General features: G+C 48.8%; 1 protein-coding gene across 6 annotated transcripts in view; it reads right to left on the minus strand.

Annotated features, from left to right (window-relative positions):
- Window positions 1-522: 522 nt before the first annotated feature.
- The window catches only part of MAP3K4 (mitogen-activated protein kinase kinase kinase 4), a 114,489-nt gene continuing 93,717 nt past the window's right edge, over window positions 523-21,294 (minus strand). For 2 of the 6 annotated variants that reach the window (XM_046006862.1, XM_046006861.1), the window contains exons 16-27: window positions 19,090-19,186; window positions 18,144-18,281; window positions 14,839-14,939; window positions 14,161-14,241; window positions 11,195-11,386; window positions 10,096-10,166; window positions 7,860-7,976; window positions 6,841-7,000; window positions 5,029-5,151; window positions 4,021-4,127; window positions 2,448-2,627; window positions 523-1,047 (exon numbers count right to left, since the gene is read on the minus strand). In XM_046006862.1, the coding sequence (XP_045862818.1) occupies window positions 1,027-1,047; window positions 2,448-2,627; window positions 4,021-4,127; window positions 5,029-5,151; window positions 6,841-7,000; window positions 7,860-7,976; window positions 10,096-10,166; window positions 11,195-11,386; window positions 14,161-14,241; window positions 14,839-14,939; window positions 18,144-18,281; window positions 19,090-19,186 (1,388 nt within the window). In that variant the 3' untranslated portion in view covers window positions 523-1,026. Of the gene's footprint in view, window positions 1,048-2,447; window positions 2,628-4,020; window positions 4,128-5,028; window positions 5,152-6,840; window positions 7,001-7,677; window positions 7,769-7,859; window positions 7,977-10,095; window positions 10,167-11,194; window positions 11,387-14,160; window positions 14,242-14,838; window positions 14,940-18,143; window positions 18,282-19,089; window positions 19,187-21,294 lie in introns of those variants that run through there. The other 4 variants (XM_046006864.1, XM_046006865.1, XM_046006863.1 and 1 more) reach the window with 3 other exon arrangements.

Genomic DNA, 21,294 nt, shown 5'->3' on the forward strand with positions numbered 1-21,294 from the left:
AGCTTCTGAGAAGAGGTTGGGAAGCTGTGAGGTCCATCTTTTAAAAATGTAATCGTGAAAAGAAGATGAAGAAACCATCAATGGCATGTACTTCGGGCTATTTTGGAAAACTGCTGAAATGCTGACATCCTGAAAAAGATGCTTTCTTGCCAAGACGTCATTCAGCAGCACTTGACACTGACCGTGCACTGACCCATCTTGGTTTAAAGGTCAAGAGCCTTCAGTGCATGGCTACAAGGCCTCCACTCTCCTTGGACCTCCACTGCCTGGGGATCGTAAGAGAATCTAAGGGGGCCTCTGGTATCCACAGTGGCATTTCCTTTAGCCTTTCGGCTTCTCAGTGAGGAGACCCCAGACCCTGCAGGGCTCCCAACCAGGGGACCCAGGGCTCACCTCCAGCACGTCCGGTCGCACCCCCCTCTACACAGGAACACATGAAGAAAAGGGACAGACCTTGGTCTCAGATAACGTGTTGGCTCTGAAGCTGATAACCAGTAAAAGACAATATAACTGAACTTTCCTAAAATAAACCATTTATTGAAAAAAGAACCTTTTTCTTAAATTTCATTAATCAGCCTTTGCATGACAAACCTGTGGCTTGCCAACAACAGCAAAAAGGTTTCACAGTCAGCGCACTCGACAGACAAGAGTTTAACAACAAGGCCCGGAACACCTGAAAATACTACAGCTGCTTTTGAACCCAGGAAGGTCAAAATCCTACACTGATGTCACGATTCTCGGTCCCACGAGAAGCAGGTGACGGGGCGATGGTCCGTGTACAGTAGTCATGGCACCTAACATGCAGCGTCTCTACCCGCGGACACCGTCCTTGGAAGGCCCCGGGCCACGTCAAACAAACAGGAGCAGCAGGAGAAGTGACGCTTGTCACCTGTGCAGTCTTCAGTCTTGGAAGGTAAAAAAGGCTTATACTGCTTCTCAGCACAGTCTTTATGTAAATATTACATACAGTAGTGATTACGAGAATTCTCCGAGCACACACACTACCAGGCTGCGGACCGATTAGCTTCATTCTTCATCTGTGCAGACCTGCGAGAGAGGCAGGAGAGAGCTGAAGCCAATCCGCGGCAGGCACGTGGCTCACAGGCAAGCCGTTGCCGCCGCCGCGAGGACCCCGGCTCGGAGCCAGCAAGGACAGGAGGCTCCACTCACACACCCCGGGACGTCTGCCGACCGGCCCCTGGGAGCACTTTGCAGAACGCATCTGTACACTACCCACCGACACAAACTGTCTCGACAAAGCAATGAGTGTGTTTTTAACCACCCATCCCTAATATCTAGGTAGCAAATCCAGTTTCTTGTCCCTTACCTGCACTCCCCCCCGCTCTCCTGCACCTCCCCACCCCCTCCGGCAGGGGCTCCCCTGCAGCGCCCTCCAGCGTGGCTTGCCCCAGGGTTCCATTCTCAGCACGCTCCTGTACTCTCCCAGCCATGATCCGTCTCCTGGATCTGCATCTGAGCCCCGCTCAATCCCAGGTGTGGGCCCACGTCACCTACACGTGCGTCTGGAATCCCGCCGAAGCAGACGTTCCAAACATGCCTCAACCATTATCTACCAAAGAGGACGCCCCCGCCTCCCTGACCCGGCCCTCAGCCAGCTGCCTCTGCACCCTGCCAGGCCGCGGGCTCTCTATGGGGACCCAAGCGGGGGCCTGGGAGTCATCCTGGACCCTCCCCTCACTCGCCTTTCTCATCCCAAAAGCTATTCAGTCCGTGGCCACTGCAGCCCCCAAGTATCACGGATAACTCGCCCCTGACCTCCCCTGCCCAGCCCACTCGCCGTGCCAGCGCCTTTCTGACGACTCTGCCTCTGAAACCCTGGTTAATCGTGTCGTGCTTATCATCGCACTGCAACTCCTTCACGGGGCTCCCGCTCACTTCCGCAGCCTTTGACCATTTTCCACGTCCTGTGACCCATCTCTATACAGTTCGACTTTCTTACCCTCGGTAGCCTGCCATACCCACACCTCCCTGCCTGGCCTCCCCACACCCTCCCGAGCAGCTCAGACACCTCATGACAAGGCAAGCCATGACAGCAGAGATTGCCTGGCTGGATGAGATCACTCTTCCCAGTGGCCCGACAGCACGGCGTTTATACCCTCAGCCCAGCTCGGAGCACAACACTTTGTCACTACTAAGCCCTATACTTTCCGGAGCAGAAACTATGGCTTTCACCCAGTCCCATTTCAAATTCCACGTAAAAGTCCCACGTGTACCATAAACACACCAAGACGGATCAAGCAGAGAACCTCAATGAACATTTCCTGGAAAAAAAAGATACACAAAATTCCCTGGCATAACACACTTAGCTCTTTTTCATTTCAGATATACATAGATATTTTATATCTAAGTTTCCAAATTTCCTTCGGTGCCAAATATAAGCAGAACTCAAACATTCGAACAGAAAAAGGTACAGGGATCCGCCCAACCTTGACGAAGGAATGGTCCAGGAGCTGGCTGGCCGTCCACCTCATCCTGGGCTCACCCTCAAGGCAGTGAGAGAGGAAGTCCTTTCCTTCAGGGCTTAATCTTTCAGGGATCGGTGGCTTGTGCCCCATTCCCACTTTATACATAATCTGAAAATTGTGTTCATATTCATGCCAAGGCCTCTAAAAAAAGAGGGGGGGGAGCAGGTTTAATATTACACAGCCATAAAAAAATGAAACTGCCCAATCTTTTCAGGCATCGCAGTGTTAATAAATACCCAGAGGCCAGCAAGCTTTTACTTATAGGGCCAGTTCGTAAGTATTTTAGGCTTGCGGGCCCCCTGACCTCTGCCACAGTGCCTCGGTTCTCCCACTGCGGCCTGACTGCCGCCACAGAAGATACATGAAGGAATGGGTGTGAGTGAGCGCCAGTAAAACCTTATTTACAAAGCCAGCTGCTCAGCACAGTCTGCCGACCCCATCTGGATGTTCTATTCGTCCGGAATTATCTAGAAGCCACCGTGGAGCAAGTAAAATATGTAATATGTAAAATGATATAAAAATGTCAACAAAACATGAAACCCCACAGTTCTCTCCTCGAGACATCACTACGCCACCTTGTTGAATAGCGAACATCAAATCCGAATAGTGCAAAGCTCTGGTTACTTTTTATTTCATAAAACCTAAGAATAAAATGCTACTTTGTTCAGCAGCCTCAAGGTAGAATACATTTTCCTACTAATAACACTTGAGAGGTTTCTGACATTTTCTGCTTTATAAATGATGCCACTACACACACACACACACACAGGCCCCTTTAGATATCTGTATACAGTTGTTCCTTAGCAGAGCTTTCATCAGAAGACACATTTTCAGAATTTTCAGACACGCAAGCTCACAGAACAGTCTTGCTGCCCTGAGTGTCCTCGCGCTCCATCCAGCCATCCTTCCCTCCCTCTCCCAGGGCCGCTGGCAGCAGCCAGTCCTCCTCCTGCCTCCCCTGCCCTGCCCAGAACGTCACATGCTTGGCGTCACACTACACCGTGTGTGGGGCTTCAGAGGAGCCGCTGTCGCCGGCGGTGTGCGTTTACAGCTCCCCCACGTCGTCCTCTGGCTGGACGGCTCACCTCATCGCCGCAGAAGCCCCACGGTCTGGATCAGCAGTCTGCTCAGCCGTGCGCTCACGGAGGGACAGCTCAGCTGCCTCCAAGTCTGGCAACCTTGACTGACGCTGCACTCGCGTGCTAGTGTTTTTGGGGACAGAAGTTTCTAGTCTCCCGTTTCTTTCTGTAGCTCCTCGCTTCTCCACGTTTTCACTTGAGCTTCCAACTTTTTTTACTCACTCGCCTAAAAGTTCTCTAAGTCATAAATCTCACAAATACTTGGTTCCTAGTTTGTCGCTTGTCTTCACGTTATTCTATCTATTGACAGGTCACATCTTTCATATTTAGTCTCGTTCTCTAATCAGCAGAAAGTGTGTCCATGGTATGCTTATAATAGCTAATAAAACCACAATTACAGCTCTGCTCACGTGAAGTGCCCTCAGTGGTTTCTCCTCCAAGTGAGCTCTGCTTACCTTGCCGGTCACCATCTCTATGACGACACACCCCAGACTCCAGATGTCCGCGGCACGCCCGTGGCCTTCTCCTTTTGCTCGGGTGATGACCTCAGGAGCCATGTACGCTTTAAAAGTCACAGACACGGTGATAGGAATGGGTTATATAAACACAGCACCCCACAGTCATAGAGCCAAGCAAGAAATTCATATTGCATGATACTCCACATAAATGAAACAACGGCTTTGTTGCAGGGAACAGAGAGGACCTTCTCTGGGCTACATAAAAGGAAACACTGAAACGAACAGACATTTTTCAAATCAATTTCCTGAATGGACATTTTGGAGACTGAATAAGACTAAAGGACAATTTTTTGAATGGCAAATCTTCAGAAAAACTGTATTCACAAAAAAATAAGAAATTGAATGTGCAAAAGAAGATGTAAAATTCTATGACACTGAACAATCGAAACAAATCATCACCACGTGGACGTGTCCCTTTTTAAAGGCACAATAAAGCAGACTGGCGGGGGCCTGCCATGCGTGGGCTCGGCTGCACGGGCAGCACGGTCCCACGTGCTAAGACACTCAGTGACTTCCGGGCGTGCCTACTCACTCCTTTTCCTTTAAAAGGGCCAACAATGCTCCACACCTCCTGCCTCCTCCAGAGAAGCATGAATCGTCACAAGTGTTGGACAATGAAAGGCTTATGTTCTTAAAAAAATCAACCCATACTGTTGTATTTAACACACTGCTGTGTTTTGACTAGAAATGTTTTAATAAATCCCATGTGAACAGCACAAATAGGTTTTCTGGGGAGAAACAGAGGCCTTTCCTCCCTCCGCTCACTCCAGGGGGAGAGGCGGGTGTGCAAGTCAGACGTGCCGGCAGGCGGGAGGGCTCAGTGCCCGCGCTCAGAAGCCCTCCCTCTGCCCCGGGCCGCGCTGGCCACAGAGCGGCCGGGAAACCCAGGCAGCAGGCGCGCCACAGTGAGTCGCCTCGGCAAAGACACAGCAAGCCAGTCCCCACCTGCTGTCCCCAGCGTGCTGTTCACTTCGCCCGGCATGGTCTGTGCATTGTTCTTGAGCTTGACTGAGCACCCGAAGTCGCCCAGCTTGATGAGTCCGGAGGAGGTGAGGAAGATGTTGGCACCTAACAAACAAACGGGCGCTCGTCGGGCTCGGGGACTCACGAGGGCGTTTCCAGTACACGGCAGCCCCGGTTCCCAGGAACAGGAGTCACAGACTAAGTAACGTAAAGATTTGTAAGACCTGACTTCCAAAGCACAACCACAGAAAGACTGTAAGCCTTGCTCACAAACGTGAATACAAGGCACAGACATTTTCGCATCAGTACGGCCGGCTCTGAACAGACTCTAACGCGGAAAGCGCAGGGGGACCCTTCTGCAGGAAGCACACGGGAGCCACAGCTGCTGCGGTGGCCGCGTCTGAAGGTCAAGGTCGTGAACACGGAAGTGGCTCCTGGGACGGGAAGCAACGTGGAGTGAGAGCGGGCACACACGGCCGTTCTCTGCGGGCCTGGCTGCGGCCGCCCTGGGCTGACTGCGCGCCGTGAGGGCGGAGATGCCCCGGAGCCCCCTTATATCTCAAAGCACTGCGCACGCGTCCCCCAGACTCTAGCTGGCATCTCGGGTCACTGCTCACGGCTCCAGGCAGCGCTAGGCTGTAAGACATTGTTGCCCTGACGGAGCCGCACGTCTCTGGCACCATGTGTCCGACGGTACCGTTCTCAGCATCAGAGCCACTCGGGTTAGACAGTCCCACAGTGAGCTACGCCTCACGGACCGTGCTCAGCGCCTGAGTGCTCCCAGAGGACACGGTCCCACCGGCGGCTGTGCGGTGTGAACATCACGGCTCTGGAGGTGGTCCACACATGCACACCTGCCATACTGAATGGTAAAAAATACCACAAGGACACAAGTGAACGGACTCGATTCAAGGACCCTGACAAATTCCCTTTATGGCCGTGGCCGCTGACACAGGAAGGTGCCATTTTGTGACAGGGCTCAGACACTGAGTACGGTGTCTGTGGCAGAACACCTGGAAACAGGCCATGCCGGGGCCTGACAAAGAGCCAATCCAACAAATGCTCAGAATGATCCCAGGCAGCAGAGCGATGCGGTAGGCGGGCAGGCGAGGAGGCAACAAGGCTGGTGGGCGTGGGGGGCTCAGGGGGGTCCACTGGAGGGAGGACAGTCGAGCCTTACACTCAGACCAAAGCCGGTTCTGCTGTGATCCAGCCCTGCCCTGGGTCTAGTGCCTGGCTGGAAGCCAGCCAATTCTACAGTGAATGTGTCTAGGCCGGCCTCGGACTGTGTGACAGAGTCGAGCCCTACCATCTAGGGCTCATCAGAAACAAATTATGTCCCATTTCCCAAAATACAAAGGTCGCGACAAATGCCAGAGGGACAGCTGTGAGACGAGCATGACTATTCCTCTCATGCCAGAAGAGAAAAGCACTTCAGACTTCACATGGCAAGACGTCAGAATCTTAACCCGGAGACAAGGATGCTCCGATCGGACAACCCAGTAAATCTGCGGTTGGCTAAATCAGCCTACAGGAAGAGCAAATTTCCTTCTTGAGACACAGACCTCACTGAAAACAGTGTTACGCAGAAAGACAGAGTCATCTGCTCATGGATGGGGACGTGTGTCCTACACGGCCTGCCCACACTGGGTTCTTTGTGGAAGCACAATCACAGTAACAGCACTTCTTTGCAGAGAAATGACATGTGGCAGTGGGATCGAGCGTCTTGGCACATCTATCCGTGGGGAGGCACACAGTCCGGGCTCCACGGCAGCCAGGTAAGGGGAGGATTACCTTTGATGTCACGGTGAACTATGCCGTGCTCATGGAGGACATTGATGGCGACGGTGATCTGCTTTGAATACAGCCTGATGACGTGCTCCTGAAGCCCCAGCCTGGACACCTCTTCTAATGTCCCCTCGTCACAGTACTCCATGAAGATGTACATTTCTTCCTGCGGGAGGAAGAAGACGCAGCCTGTGTTCACACGTACACCAAAGGGAAGAGTTTGGACAACGTCACCGGTCACGCCCCAAAGGAATCTTTCTAATGGTACGCTATGCTCATCATCCTCAACACTGAACTTGTCTCGTAACAGTCATTCCTCACTCCTACACAGAGGTGTCTGCCTGCCTCCTGTCTGGAATTATACAGCTGGTCGGGATAAGAGTGTCTTCCCCAAATCATAGGTGATAAATTATCTATAATCCTCTAAAATTAAGTCTGCTATATAATCTCAGACAGGGACCAACAGGGCTGTCCCTACCAACGTATTATTAAGTACTGAAACACATCCTTTTCAGGTATGAATTTATTTGTGAAAACATTAAAATCACCACTACTCAACTTCCCCTGGAAGTTCAGACTCCACCGAGATGCTCCAAGTTATCCTCTTTCCCCTCCAAGGATTTACTTCTAAACACAAGGGGGGGAAACGAATTTGAAGTTTTAACTTCCTCATTTCACAACAGTTCCTTAGTACACGTAAAAGAAAAATCAGCATGATCAGTTAAAAATGAGGGGAAAAAAGTAACACGCTGCGTAAGGGGCATTTTAGGAGAATCTTCTCATCGGCAGGATGGGTTTCAGTGCTTTATAATGTCGGGTTAACGACTACAGTCTACAACTTACATTTTAGGAAGAACTCCTCTAGTTTCAGAGAGAAGGCAGAAATGATGTAACTCATGGAGATTTCCTGATAATTAGGCAAAGTTACTGTGCTCTGAAATGAGAAGACCTGCGATGTAGAACAGGACTCCGACTGTGCCCTTACTGATTGCTCACACAAAACCATGTCATCAAAGTTGGCTTACTCTATGAAGCTCCACACCAAAATACCGAACCAGGTTGGGGTGTTTGATGCCCTCAAAGATTTTCAATTCGTCTGCAGTTTCCTTGATAGTTTTATGGTCATTCGGTTGAAATCGAATCTGTAAAGAGAAAACTGTTGATCAGCGTTGGTCCCGTCACAAACCAGAAACAAGGGGGTCTTCAGACATCTGCGTCACCTGGACCCCCGGGACTACGGTCCGTGTGCCTATAACCTGACTTCAAGTCTTTCTTTGCCTTGTCCTTCCACGTGAATGAAACATGCCTGCTTTAGAATATTTGGTGAGAGAACATCTAACGGGATCATTTTTGTAACCCGCAAACTGAATTCACAAAAACATTAAGCATTCAATAAGTGAGCACAAGCATATAGGTTCTGGAAGACAGAAAGCTGTGAGATGATTGTGCCCTTAAGTTTACAAAGGGGCACCTATACCCCAATATTTACAGCAGCGATGTCCATAATAGCCAAGCTATGGGAAGAGCCCAGACATCCTTAGACTAGATGAACGGATAAAGAAGATGTGATGTACACATGCACGCACGCGCACGCACGCGCACACACGCGCAATGGAATATGACACAGCCATCAGAAAATGAAATCTTGCCGTCTGCAACAATGTGGATGGAAACAGAAGGTATTATGCTAAGCGACATAAGTCAGTCAGAGAAAGACAATTATATGATCTCACCCATATGTGGAACTTAAGATACAAAACAGAAGCATAGGGGAAGAGAGGAAGCAATAAAACAAGAGGAAATGAGTGAGGGAGACAGCCCATAAGAGACTCTTTATCACAGGAAACAAACTGAGGGTTGCTGGAGGGGAGGAGAGTGGGTGGAGGGGTGACTTGGTGACGGGCATGAAGGACAGCATGGGATGCAATGAGCACTGGGTGTTCTATAAGACTGATGAGTCACTGACCTCTACCTCCGAAACTAATAATGCATTATATGTTAATTAACTGAATTTAAATTAGAAAAGAAAAGTTTATGACTGGGGCGCCTGGGTGGCTCAGCCAGTTGTGTCTGCCTTCAACTCAGGTCATGATCCCAGGGTCGTGGAATCGAGACCGGTGTCGGGCTCCCTGCTCAGTGGGGAGTCTGCTTCTCCCTCTCTCTCTCTTCCCACACTTGTGCTCTCTCTCTCTCAAATAAATAAATAAAATCTTTTAAAAAAAGATGTATTCGTTTGAGAGAGAGAGTACACACACAAGCAGGGGTGGGTGGGGAGGGGTAGAGGGAAAGGGAGATGCAGGCGCCCCACTGAGCAGGGAGCCTGATCAGGACGTGATCTCCGGACCCTAGGATCATGACCTGAGTTGAACACAGATGCTTAAGCTACTGAGCCACCCAGGCGCCCTAAATAAAACCTTAAAAAAAAAAAAAAAAAAAAAAAAAAAGCGGCAGCAGCAGCAGAAGTTGACGGCCCAGCAGGAGCAAGGTGGTGGGGGCAGAGTGGGTGAGTGTCTCTCCACGCAGGGAAGACAAGAAACACCGCAGGCGCTCAGAGAGAGGGGGCCATGGTGGCTCAGGCCTCTTGCCCCACGGGCTCCTCTGCCCTGAGGCCCAAGGGTCTCCTCAACAGTATGTGTCTCCCTGACGGGCCTCCTCAGGTTTCCCCTGCTCGCCCCCATCCTCCCTCCAGCTGTTGCGACGCTACTCCTTTCTTTTCTTTTTTTAAAGATTTTATTTATTTATTTGACAGACAGAGATCACAAGTAGGCAGAGAGGCAGGCAGGGAGAGAGAGGAGGAAGCAGGCTCCCCGCGGAGCAGAGAGCCCGATGTGGGGCTCGACCCCAGGACCCCGGGATCATGACCTGAGCTGAAAGCAGAGGCTTAACCCACTGAACCGCCCAGGCGCCCCAAGAGACGCTACTCATTTCTGAAGCTGATCACAAACGGTATCTTCTCCCCAGCTCCCTGCTAAGACGCTGTTACCAGGGTCCTCTCGGCCTTCGGCTAACTCGGCTCGCCTCGCTCTGTGTGGCACTTGGCACAGCTGTGTGGTGGCAGAATCACCTGTGCCCCTGGTCTGAGCATCCTCACTGGCGCCTTCCTGGAGTCAGACGCCCGGCTACTCTGGTGTCGCAGGGCATCTGCCTCATGACTCAACACGGAGACACCAAGCTGGCTCTAGGTGCCAAGAGCCTCGAAAACAAGCGTCTTCCCCAAATCTCTGCCACACCAAAAGGCCCCCACAAGGCCAGGCCACTCACCTCCTTCATAGCCATCAGCTCACCGGTGTCGACACTGATGCAGGTGTAGACCTTCCCGTACTGCCCCTCCCCTGCGAACAGAACACACACGCTGCTCTCAGCCACCAAAGCGAGGCCAGTTTAAGTCACTCAGATGCACGATAATCTTCCCCAGGTCTGGATCTGTATTTGCATGACCTACAATTACCTACTACTGCCAGACCCAAAATGTCTGAGTGCTCCCCAGTGACTGAAGGCAACCTCTGGGCTGTGCCTTACCTGTAAAGATCTAGAGTAGAAGTGACTTTGGCAAACCCTGGAAGGGGCGTGAAGGTGCACACTTCTGCACACTTCCGGCCCTCAGGAAGGTCAGGGCTGGGGATCAGGAGGAAGCCCGGCCACAGCTAACCACACCTCATCGCTGCACGGCCAGGGATGTGTGGAAATGGATCTGACTAACACATCTTTGGGGACATTCAGGGGATATATGGCTAAGACGGGTAACAAGAATTGATAAAATTTATAAAGCACTAGATTTTTTCAGTATTTTCTGCCCTGACAGCTCTACAGAACCGTGAGGGTTTCCTGGGGCTCAGAGTCCTCTTGTTACAACTGTGTTGGCCTCTTCAGACCCGAACACTCCCCGGAAAGATGCACTGAAAAGCCGGGAGGGTCTGAAACACGGTCGGGCTCCTTCTGTCACACGATCCTCCGGCGGTTATTTCACAAGAGGCACTTGTGAAATAGTGCCTCTAAATCATTAACGAGCAGTGTTTTAGGAAAGACCATCTCTATTTGTACCTGGTCTCTCTTCAAAATGTGCTGGAAGGAATAAAGCCATAAGAGCATCGATGGGAGCTAACGGGTAAAATTTACGTAGTTCTCCACTGGCAGCTTCTGGAGTTCTCATGCAAAACGATTAAAGAACCATTTAAAAAAATATTTACAAAATCTCCTCTTGCACTGCTCTTAGAACACATTTTACAGACACATTATTTATACAGGCTAAAGAACAGAACCTCTACAAGACATGCCATAAGAGAAAAGGATCAATTCTATGGTTTAGCCTAAAGACATGTAACTACTGCCATTTTCGATCGAGGATGCTCAATTTCCTTACCAATTTTGTTTCCTCTTTGCCACTTGAAGGTCACCTTCCTCAAGCCTACGTGCATGACGTTATCGTAAGATTTAGGGGTATCACAAACTTGGCCAATGATATTCTTTCTCCTCATCTCTCGATACCGCTTTTCTTCAAACAATCGGACTGACTTCTGGATGGCTTCTATGGGTCCTTGTTTGGAAGCACTGTCTGGAGGGAGAATCACAAACTCAGTAGTCCCAGTCACCAGCAGCGAGTCAAAGGCCCGCAAATAGCAGGAACGGAGCAACACACGTGAGCACTCAGCACGGCAAGGCCGAGCATCCTCGGGTCAGATACCCAGCAGGTGCGTTCCAGTCCATTCCAACTGCACAGCTGCAGAGGATGCGCCGCGCCACACCCACACACACAATCCAGGCTAGTCGGTCAAAGCCAATGACTTCCTTCCCCCAGGCGGCTGCTCAGACAGACACTGCAGGGACCTCCCATTGCCTCCAGGCTATTCTGTCTCCAATACACTCTTTTTTTATATATAATTTTTTTATTTTTAATTTATTTGACAAACAAAGATCACAAGGAGGCAGAGAGGTAGGCAGAGAGAGAGAGAGGAGGAAGCAGGCTCCCCACCCAGCAGAGAGCCAAACACGGGACTCGATCCCAGGACCCTGAGATCGTGACCTGAGCCAAAGGCAGAGGCCCAACCCACTGAGTCACCGAGGCGCCCTCCAATACACTCTTATTGGCCAGAATTGTCTTACTAACAGGGACAATCTGCCCATGACCCTTTCCTACTTAAATTATTTCATGGTTCTCAACAATCCATTTAACAAAAATCTAAGAGGACTCACGGCACTACAGACTTTGGACCCTGTTTATCTTTCCCAGTTCATATTGTCCTTCTCTTCTCCTACCGCAGGCCCCAGAAGAACCAAACGGAAAAGGCTCGTACAGAACACCCCGAGCCGTTTCTCACTTGCAGCTTGTGTTCACACCTTCCTGGCCAAGATGCTGTCTTCCCACACAGTGCCTGGGGAGTACAGCTCACGCGTCACAGCTCCGCTGAAATGCCACACCTTCCTCAGAAGCCATCTCTGAGGAGAAGGGAATTCAGTTGTCCCTTTCTGGAAAGAGTCCAGAGCAAAGCCTCTGGAACCAGAATGCCCGGGGAAAACCCTCACTTCACCATTTTCCAGGTGTTTGACAATGGGCAAGTGACCTGACTTCTTCATGTATCAAATTCCTACTCTGCAGAATGAGGGCAGTATCTCCGGCACAAGCGCCACTGTGAGCGGTCCGTGACACCCGCACGTAAAGCGCTAAGCCCCGTGGCCGGGACACAACAATACTCTGTAAGGTTTTGCTACTGTGACTACTATTCCTTACCTTCTCAGGCTCCACATCTCCAGAAAATAAGTCTCTGACTTATTTTATCATGACATACAGTGAAAAATAATTCTTACACACAGAGAGACCTAAACAAGAGTTTCATGAAACAACATTCCTCTTACACACATGATTCAGACTCCGTCCTGTTTTCTTTAATGCAGACTTTACAACCCATCGGTGGGGTCACACCTGTCCTGTGAGCAGCACTGCCTCAGACATGTCCCAATGACATACTCCTCATGCTATATCCTCGCTATCTAAGAGCCTGAATTTTCTGCCAACACAGATCACAGAGGATGAGGATGGCTGGGAGGTTAATTTGAGAAGAGAAATTCCTCAAGATTTATAATGTTCTAATTGTATTTGTAATTTCCACTCTACTGTCAAATTTTTTTCTGAGAGGGGCTTTTTAAAAACTTTTAAATAGTAAAAATTTCTCAAGACTTCTCCACCTTTGTTAATGTGAATTATAACTATCCCGAGAGTTCCCAAGTTCTCCTGACCACAAAGTATCTGTTTTGAAAATTATCACCAAGACCTGCCCTGCGGGGAACCACTGGCACCGTGGGAGCCACTGCAGAACTGTCCTACCTGTCCCCCAGGCTCCATCCAGCACATGGATCTCCGTGCCTTAACCCGCCGTACACACCTCACCTGCCCCAGGCCCGGCAGTCATTTCTTGACATCCTTCCTTTTTTGAACATCCACCTTAGTCTGGTATCTGACTCTGCATGACTGAGTGATACGCTAACCCGTCTCCCCACCTCCTCCCCACTTGGGGCTTGCAGCTTCCTCCACCCCGGGGTCTTCCTGGCTCCTCCTTCCCACTCCCTGAACACACTGGGTGCTCAAGAGGCTACAGGGCTGGCCACCAGCTCTGGGAGAGGCCTTAATCACTTCGCTGTCACGGAAGACTGGCCATGGTGCGTCTTCCCCCAGCCCCTTCAAGTTCACCTCCATTGACAGCTACACAGTCACAGGGCCTCCCTCCAGATGTGTTTTTATTCTGTACTTTCCCTCCAGGCTTGATGCAGACCAGTTTCTCCTTCAAGAGTCAGCTCAAGCCTCACCCCTCCGTGACATCCCCCGACTATTCCTGACTTTGATGGACAACTTCCAAGGGGTGACTGCCGCTAAGAGCACCGGACTTGGCGACAGAGGCAGCGTGTGCTGGGTCCCAGCTCTGTCGGGTATCTGTCAGTTACCACCTTTGCCAAACGATGTGGCTTCTCAAAAACGTTATCATCCAGCGTTAGGACATGACTACTTCTTCATTTCACCAGTATCGATTATATTCCCTCCATGCACAAAGAACTATGCTAAGGGCCCACCCGAGGTGACATACAGTTAACCACTACGACTGCCTGAAGAATACAAAGATGAATAAAACGTGTTCTGAGCCAAAGGAGCTCATAATTTATTAAAAGAAATAGGAAATACTTACAAACACAGTACACACAGGAAGTAATGTCACACATATAAAAGAGATCACAAAACGTTAACGTAGGAGAACTAATAATTCAAAATCTAAAGCATATTTTAGCTGAAACGTCTCACTTTATCCTTAAGCATTTTAAGTTCAACATTCTCCCCCTTACCCTTCGACTGGCTGATCAGCGTCCGAAGTTCCCAGCTTCTCCGAGCTGACCCACTTGAATCCCCTTTTGGATAAGCTGGTTCTGCAAGATGCATGTTTCCACACAAATTAACATTTCTGGAACAGACGTGCTTACGTAATCGAGAGCAAGACTGAAATGGTGCACGGCCATGATTAGTCACCATCAACCTGTCCTTTCTGGCAACTGATTTCTATTTGATGGAGTGTGAGAAGCTGTCTTGACAGTCACTTCTAGGAAACTATACCAGAGTGAGAAGTTGTCAGTGGCATTACATGATTTTAGCCACATTAAACTTTCCACAAATAACAAGACATCGGAAAACAGAGCAGAAATTAGAGTCTCTGGGGACCCCACTCAAGAGGCCCGCGTTATAATAAAGCCTCAGTGTATCACTAACAAACCTACTGAAGGTTTGTATTTTGAAGAAAATAAGAGTGTTTGGCAATTAAAGTATCGGAAATAATTTTTTTTTAAAGAAGCAACAGAAGTGGACCTAGGAAATGCAAGTACAGTTAAAAAGGCATTTACGGTAAAGGCCGACATGCTGAACACCGACTGTTCTCGGGGACTCTCTCAGCTCTTTCTCACTCTTCATTTCTTCCTGAGGCAGAACCCGTGGAAAGTGGTCAAGACCGGAGCCTGCAGCTCACTACTCACCGTCGCGCTCCTCGGTGGGGCTTGAGTGGCGGCTTAGGGACCGAAACTGTAACTCGGCGGCTATGGAAGCCAACCGGTCGTTCTCAGGGACGCTGGAACCCCTGTTTCAGGATTTTTTAAAAATTGAGCTGTCAATTCAATGGAACTCAAAAGGAAAGACCTGAGATTCTTCTGGAGGGGTAATTCTCAGCTAGGGTCAATTCTGCCACTAGGGCCACCTGGCATCTAGTGAGCACAGGACAATGCGAAGGGCAGCCCCCGCATACAGAATTACGCTCCCACAGTGAACACGCTGCTACTGAGAAACCCTTCTCTAGAGCTGGCAGGACAGTCAGATTTTTATCCTCCGCTGCTGACACACAAGAACCTGACTGAGGAATGCTCTGTTTTAAATTAAAAACAACAACAGTACAAACAAGATTTATAGCCAGGCGCTACTGGCATATGTGGAAAGCTCCACGTTTACGCCCACGATGGATCAAAATTATTAGCCCAACAGGGCTACTACTTACAATTCTGATCATACTATGGATTTATACACTTAATTCTATTTACAGTGTTAAAAATTATTACATGATTCAAAAGATTACAAATCTCTTCATAGGAAAATGCAAGGGCACCCCTCATGATTTTTCAAGCGGTCGCCAAGCAAAGGTGCAGGAGAGCAGGAAGCTTAGCGTGTAAAAAGCAAAGTTAATTTGCTGCTTTTCCAGAATAAAGTTGAGTGTTTAGAAATCCAGAATGAATCCGTAAAGAGGAAAACCCAGAATTAAATGAGGGAAGTGTTAAAATTATAGTTCAAGTAAACCAAGATAAGCACGGCCGGAGTCTGGTAACGAGTTCCGTGTGTACTGTGTGTATGAGCGATGTTATGAACTATGGTAGCATTTATGCTCTCTTCCATCAGACGCTAATAATAGATTTAAGACGCCGGGTTCTACTGAACAGATGTTCACAAATTACAAAGTATGCGATGCTTTTCTATTTCCCTAAACTCTCAAATCTGGCACAATACTTGTTAAGTCTGAAGAGAGGGGGACATCCTCTATTGCCACGGAGTTCATCAAAAAGTCTTGAGGCCACTTCATGGAAAAGTCATGGATGTTGAAGTGAAGAGACACGCGACTCCTCACGCCACGCCAAAGACGGCGGTGCCAAGCAGAGGTCACTCGACACCTCTGTTTTCCTGCTTTCCTAGACACAACATGAGCCAAGCCCACATCCTCAGAGGTTTTTGCTAGGGTGAAAATACACTTAAAGGGAACAGTGTGCTGGTGAATGCTTAACTACCAGTTGTGGAGTTCCACAATTGCAGCGGTATAACAACCGGCTTGCGAAATTTCTGAAAAATTAACCACCAGTCTCGCAAAGCAGCAAGAGCCAGCTCCAACAAGCCAGACACCATAAAAAAGTTGTATCAACCCTGGTGAGATCACTGAAGCCCAAACAACTGCCTAAGTCAAACCAAATCAAATCAAAACATTCATGGGACGCTGGGGGCAGAGGAAGCCCTGCCAGTGCTGACGGGTCTCTGGGACAGGAAGGGCCGCACAGCTGCCGCAGGGAGTCCCAGCTATCATCCGGCTTTCCCCACGGCACACTCACAAACCCCGGGCTGTACCAGGACGTCAGTGGGACACATTCTGTCTGCTGCACAGGCCCCCCCACAAAGGGGCTGAGGCCCAAAGTCAAACTGAACAGAAGTTGGGCTCGAACACGGGACTGAGGCAAACCACCATCGGCTACGCGCGTCTCCACCTGGCCTTGCTGTCCTCAGCCCACAGTCACAGACACACCACCGGCCAGTCAAGAGAACTTGGCTCCTTTGTAAAAAATGGCCTTCAAGATGGCACACGATGGTAGTGGTACAATTCCTATGTGTCCAGAATCATCCTAAAGGTGAGGAACACTTATGAAATGCTACTCACTACGGACTGAAAACCACCTGCACAAAGCCGAAGACTAAATGCACACGAAGGCCGACCACACGTACTTCACTTTTATACTAAAATACACTTAACATACCATCTCCTCCAGCTCACAAATGCCTTAGCCACAGTTCAAGAACCTCGAAAAAAGCAGGGGCCGTTCCTCCCCATTCTAGTTTTACAGGAATGGTGTGCAAACGCGGACGCAGCAGGTCATGGGAAGTGCTCTCCGCCGCCGCGTCTGCACGTGACGGGAAGTGGCCTCCCTTCGCCCTGAGTGACATGTACGAAAAGATCGCTTCGGTGCCTCCCTCAGAGACGCGAGGGCATACGTGGACACATTTGCCATGAAATGCTCTCAACAGTAAAATGAAGAAGGCAAATGGGAATGTGTTTAATGGTAACTGTTCACTGTTTTGGTTGACAGCTGTAAAACGCGTTGACTTTCCTTAGGTTATAAACATTCATCACTACAAATTAGGAACAGTTGTTATTTTAATGGAGAAGAATGGAAATGTTTGTAGAAATTTTATACTGTTATAAAGTAAGTCTAAAAACATTTTAGTGTTTCTTTCAATTCTAAAGCTGTATGTCATCTTTCTGCCAACAACATACTAATATTTTTTCTTTGGAGCAAGATACAGGGCACTGAGTCTCATCACAGTTTCGTCTTTTTTTCTCTGATTACCCTCAACCCGCAGAGTTTTATTTGACTCTCTCGGAAGATGAGAAGAGTGATGGTGTGTCCCCTCTGCCAGACACAAGGGGAGAGTTACGAGTGACCGAAAGTCCTTTCTCCTTTAAGAATATGAGACCTGAACGAAATCCTCTGTCAAAACTAACTAGAATGGGAAGAAGTGCAACTCACTCCTTACCTATACCGAAGACTCAAGTGAGACACTTTCTGGCGCTTGCCAAGCGTCTGCTAGCTCTGTCCAGCAAGGATATGTCCTCCATATAAGATACAAACCCCGTGAACTCAGTTTTCCATTTTCATAAATTACATCTAATCAATAGTTCTATAAATTAGAAAATCTGGTTAGAAAAGTGATCCTTCTAAAAAATCCCTGCCTAATGGTGTTAACTAGAAGCCTTCTCTGAGCTACCTTGGGACCGACCCCTCAAGGCACTACCTGCCCAAATTCTCATGTCCCCTTGGGTGGGGAGCAGGTTCTTTGGTCTGACACTCTCTCCGAAGAGTTGTTACTGGCAGGGAGTCTGGTCATTTTGGTTAATATTAGCTCCGAGGAAATATTAATCAGGCAAATTATCTACTCGTGCTGCTGGGTGCTCGAGCCTGCGGGGGTGACGCTCCCCCCACTGCAGAAGTGCCCAGGAGGGGGCCGAGGAGGCATGCTGCCGGCGGGGGGTGACTACCTGGTATCATGGGCACTGCTGGCAGGTTTGGGTGGTGCAGAGTCGCTGCCCGAGGGGCCGGGGCGAGCGGCGGCCGCAGTGACAGAAGCAGCAGCGAGGCTGCCGTGGCTCCGCGCGTCCGCAGGCACGCTCCGAGTGCTGAGACGAGAAGAGAAGCTTCAGGAACACAGCCGAGAAAAGGGACTGGACTCTCCAGTGGTTTTCAGTTAAGAATAAAATAGGGTGAGGAAGTGAAAAAATACTTAAAAATATAAAATGCAAATTTTCCTCTGAGATTCAGGTCTAGGTGTAAAAAAGAAAAAGACTAATTACCTTGAAAACGAATTGTGGTCTTTTCCTAGCAAATACTGTCAAGTAAAATTAACTTTTAAAAAGTGATTCTACGGGGAGAGAAAAGGCTCACCCCGTCCAGACGCAGAAATGCTACCACATTCAAGGGAGACACTTTGTACTGGACTTGCAGAACCCGCTCGCTCTTTACTGAAGTTGCTTCAAGGTTACAGACACACATGAGAGTCAAGACTGGAAAGATCATTCCAGTTTTCCTTCACTTCTACACGGACGTTGAGGATTGTTTTTCAAATGTTAACTATGCTATGCACACTCAAATCTGTTTCCGTAAGGTCATTTTCAAAGAAAGAGAAAGAAAGAATGATTCCAAAGCTGGCCCGCATTTAGTAGCTTGAGGTTACGAACAAGCTGAGAACCTAGGGCACCTGGAAAGGCACAAGTCTGTGGTAAAGTTGCATGTCTTTTTCTCTTGCAAGTAAGGCCCTCCCTGTGGTCTATCTTCGAGAAGATGCAACTCAGAGCATTTAAAACAGTATGAACGAGAACACAGAAAACCCGCTCAGTGGTCAGAGCAAGCGTCCAGAAGCTGTCAGAGCAGGAGCATGCGCCTCAGAGAAGAATCCAGACCGCGAATGGCTAGGCAGGCGCCAAATACCTGAATCCCTCTGGAGTCGGGATGATCAGATGCGGGTTAGGAGGGTCGCTGTGGCACCGCGGCACCTTCACGGGACGGGGGCTGTTCCGATGAATAGCTGCCAGTGACAAAGGCAACTTGTTAAAGGGGTCAACGGGAAAAGCCAAAGCAGGTCACTCCACGTAAACTGGGATGGGACTTAACTTTGCTGGTGGCCAAAATAAACCCGTTCTGTAAGTGAGAGAGTCATTATCACGCAGACAAACATCGTGGACTACGGCACTTTCTAAGAACTAATAAAAGGTGTATTATATGTTCAGACTCTGAGCCATCAAAAACATTTCTGAAATCCTGGAGAGAAAGCACAAAATGGACACGGAACAACGTGACCCAGCTGGAGACTGAGACGAGGCATCTCTCGAATAAAGAATCTGATGCTGGCCACATTCGTAGAGAGATTCTGGTCCGTGCTGACACTTCACTTGGGTTCCGAGTCAGGGACGGCCACAGTCAATTTCCCGAGTACACAGAGTTCTATTTAATTCCTTTAAACCAAATGAGGAGGATCAGACACAGTTTAAACGGGTTATTCTTTCTTTAGAACATGTTTTCTTCTCTTTTTTGTTTAAATATTCTGGTAAAAACTAGATAAAATTTAAAATAAAAATTTAAAGGGTCCTTGGGACGCCTGGGTGGCTCAGTGGGTTAAGCCTCTGCCTTTGACTCCGGTCATGATCTCAGGGTCCTGGGATCAATCCCCGTTAACGGGCTCTCTGCTGAGTGGAGAGGCTGCTTCCCCCCTCTCTCTCTCTGCCTGCCTCTCTACCGACTTGTGACCTCTCTCTCTCTCTCTCTCTGTCAAATAAATAAAATCTTAAAAAAAAAAATTTTTTTAAAGACCCTTGCCTAGTGATATCAGAAACGCTGCTAATTCTTTCCCAGAACTCGCCACCACTGGCATAGCACACGTGTTACATTTTGTCTATTTTGCCCCTACACGTGTCCTCTTACTTTTGACTCAGGTCTTAACCCTCCTTAATTTTTAAAAAGTCGTCTCTTCTCTTCATGTAAATGATTTCACTCCATTTGTTTTATTTCATCTATATATGCTTTATCCTAAATGGAAATACTTCCTTCTTCATGGTTCTAGTTAGCTTGTTGTCAATAACATAACACAGGAATGACTGAAGTCCCCAAAATGGAGAGATCTGAAGGGAAAACTTGCAAGCAAAAATCAAGCAATTCTTAAGAAAAAAATCAGGCAATTTTTGTGTCTCTGGCTCACTGTATCAACAATTGTAATAGTAAATGAAAGAACTCCAATAACAAAGGTAAAAAGAGAAAAAAAACAATAAAAATGTTTACGGAAGGAAGGTGATGTCTTTAATGCAGCAAACATAGTGAGAACTTTGGAGTCAAAAATCACTACAAAATTTCCCCCTTGAGGTGAAAGAAACACGTGCTGCTAGAACACATGCACACAAATTTCCCATTCCTCATGTAAGAGAGAGAGAATTTCTTCTCAGAGTATCTACAACGAACTGCTGCAAAACTGTGACATTTCACCAAAAAGAAAATCCGAATGGTCAATAAACATAAAATAGACGTTCTAATTTCATAGTGATATTTACTATAGAGATGTTTCTCATGGCAAAAACTAACCAAGCAAATGTTCACAAGGAAACGGTGCAAAGAACTATTAACACACCCTTAACGGACACAAGGCGGCCAGTAAGGAGGACGAGACGATCTCCACCCATCGACAGGAGTTTCTACAGTCGTCAGGTAAGGAAAGCAAGACACGAATATCCAACGGGATCCAACTTTCATGCAGTAGAAGCGGCGGCCCTGTCTCTGCTTGCGTGACGCCGGGAGCATCAAGCAGGCAGGGCCGCACGCACCTGCACAACCACAGGAGTGCGCGGAACCCAGGGAAGGCCGCCTACCAGGCTGCTGCTGGGGCTTGCGAGGGTAGCACAGAGGGAGAGAGAGACAGCAGGCAGCGGCAAGGACAGCTGGCTGCTCTCCCTTTCACTAAGTGTCCTGGTGAGGAAACAGCACAAAACCGGAGGCCGACTGCCGCCACCCCAGAACACTAGGGTTTACAAAGCGTAAATTCGGAGCCCTCCGTTAGCATCTGATGAGCACTTGCAGACGAGGCTCAGCGATGTCGCAAGCGCAGCCCCAGGTCACCAGGCCAGCTGGCAATCTGACTCTCAGCCGGTG

Source organism: Meles meles, chromosome 5 (assembly GCF_922984935.1).
Source record: "Meles meles chromosome 5, mMelMel3.1 paternal haplotype, whole genome shotgun sequence".
Lineage (NCBI taxonomy): Eukaryota > Metazoa > Chordata > Mammalia > Carnivora > Mustelidae > Meles > Meles meles.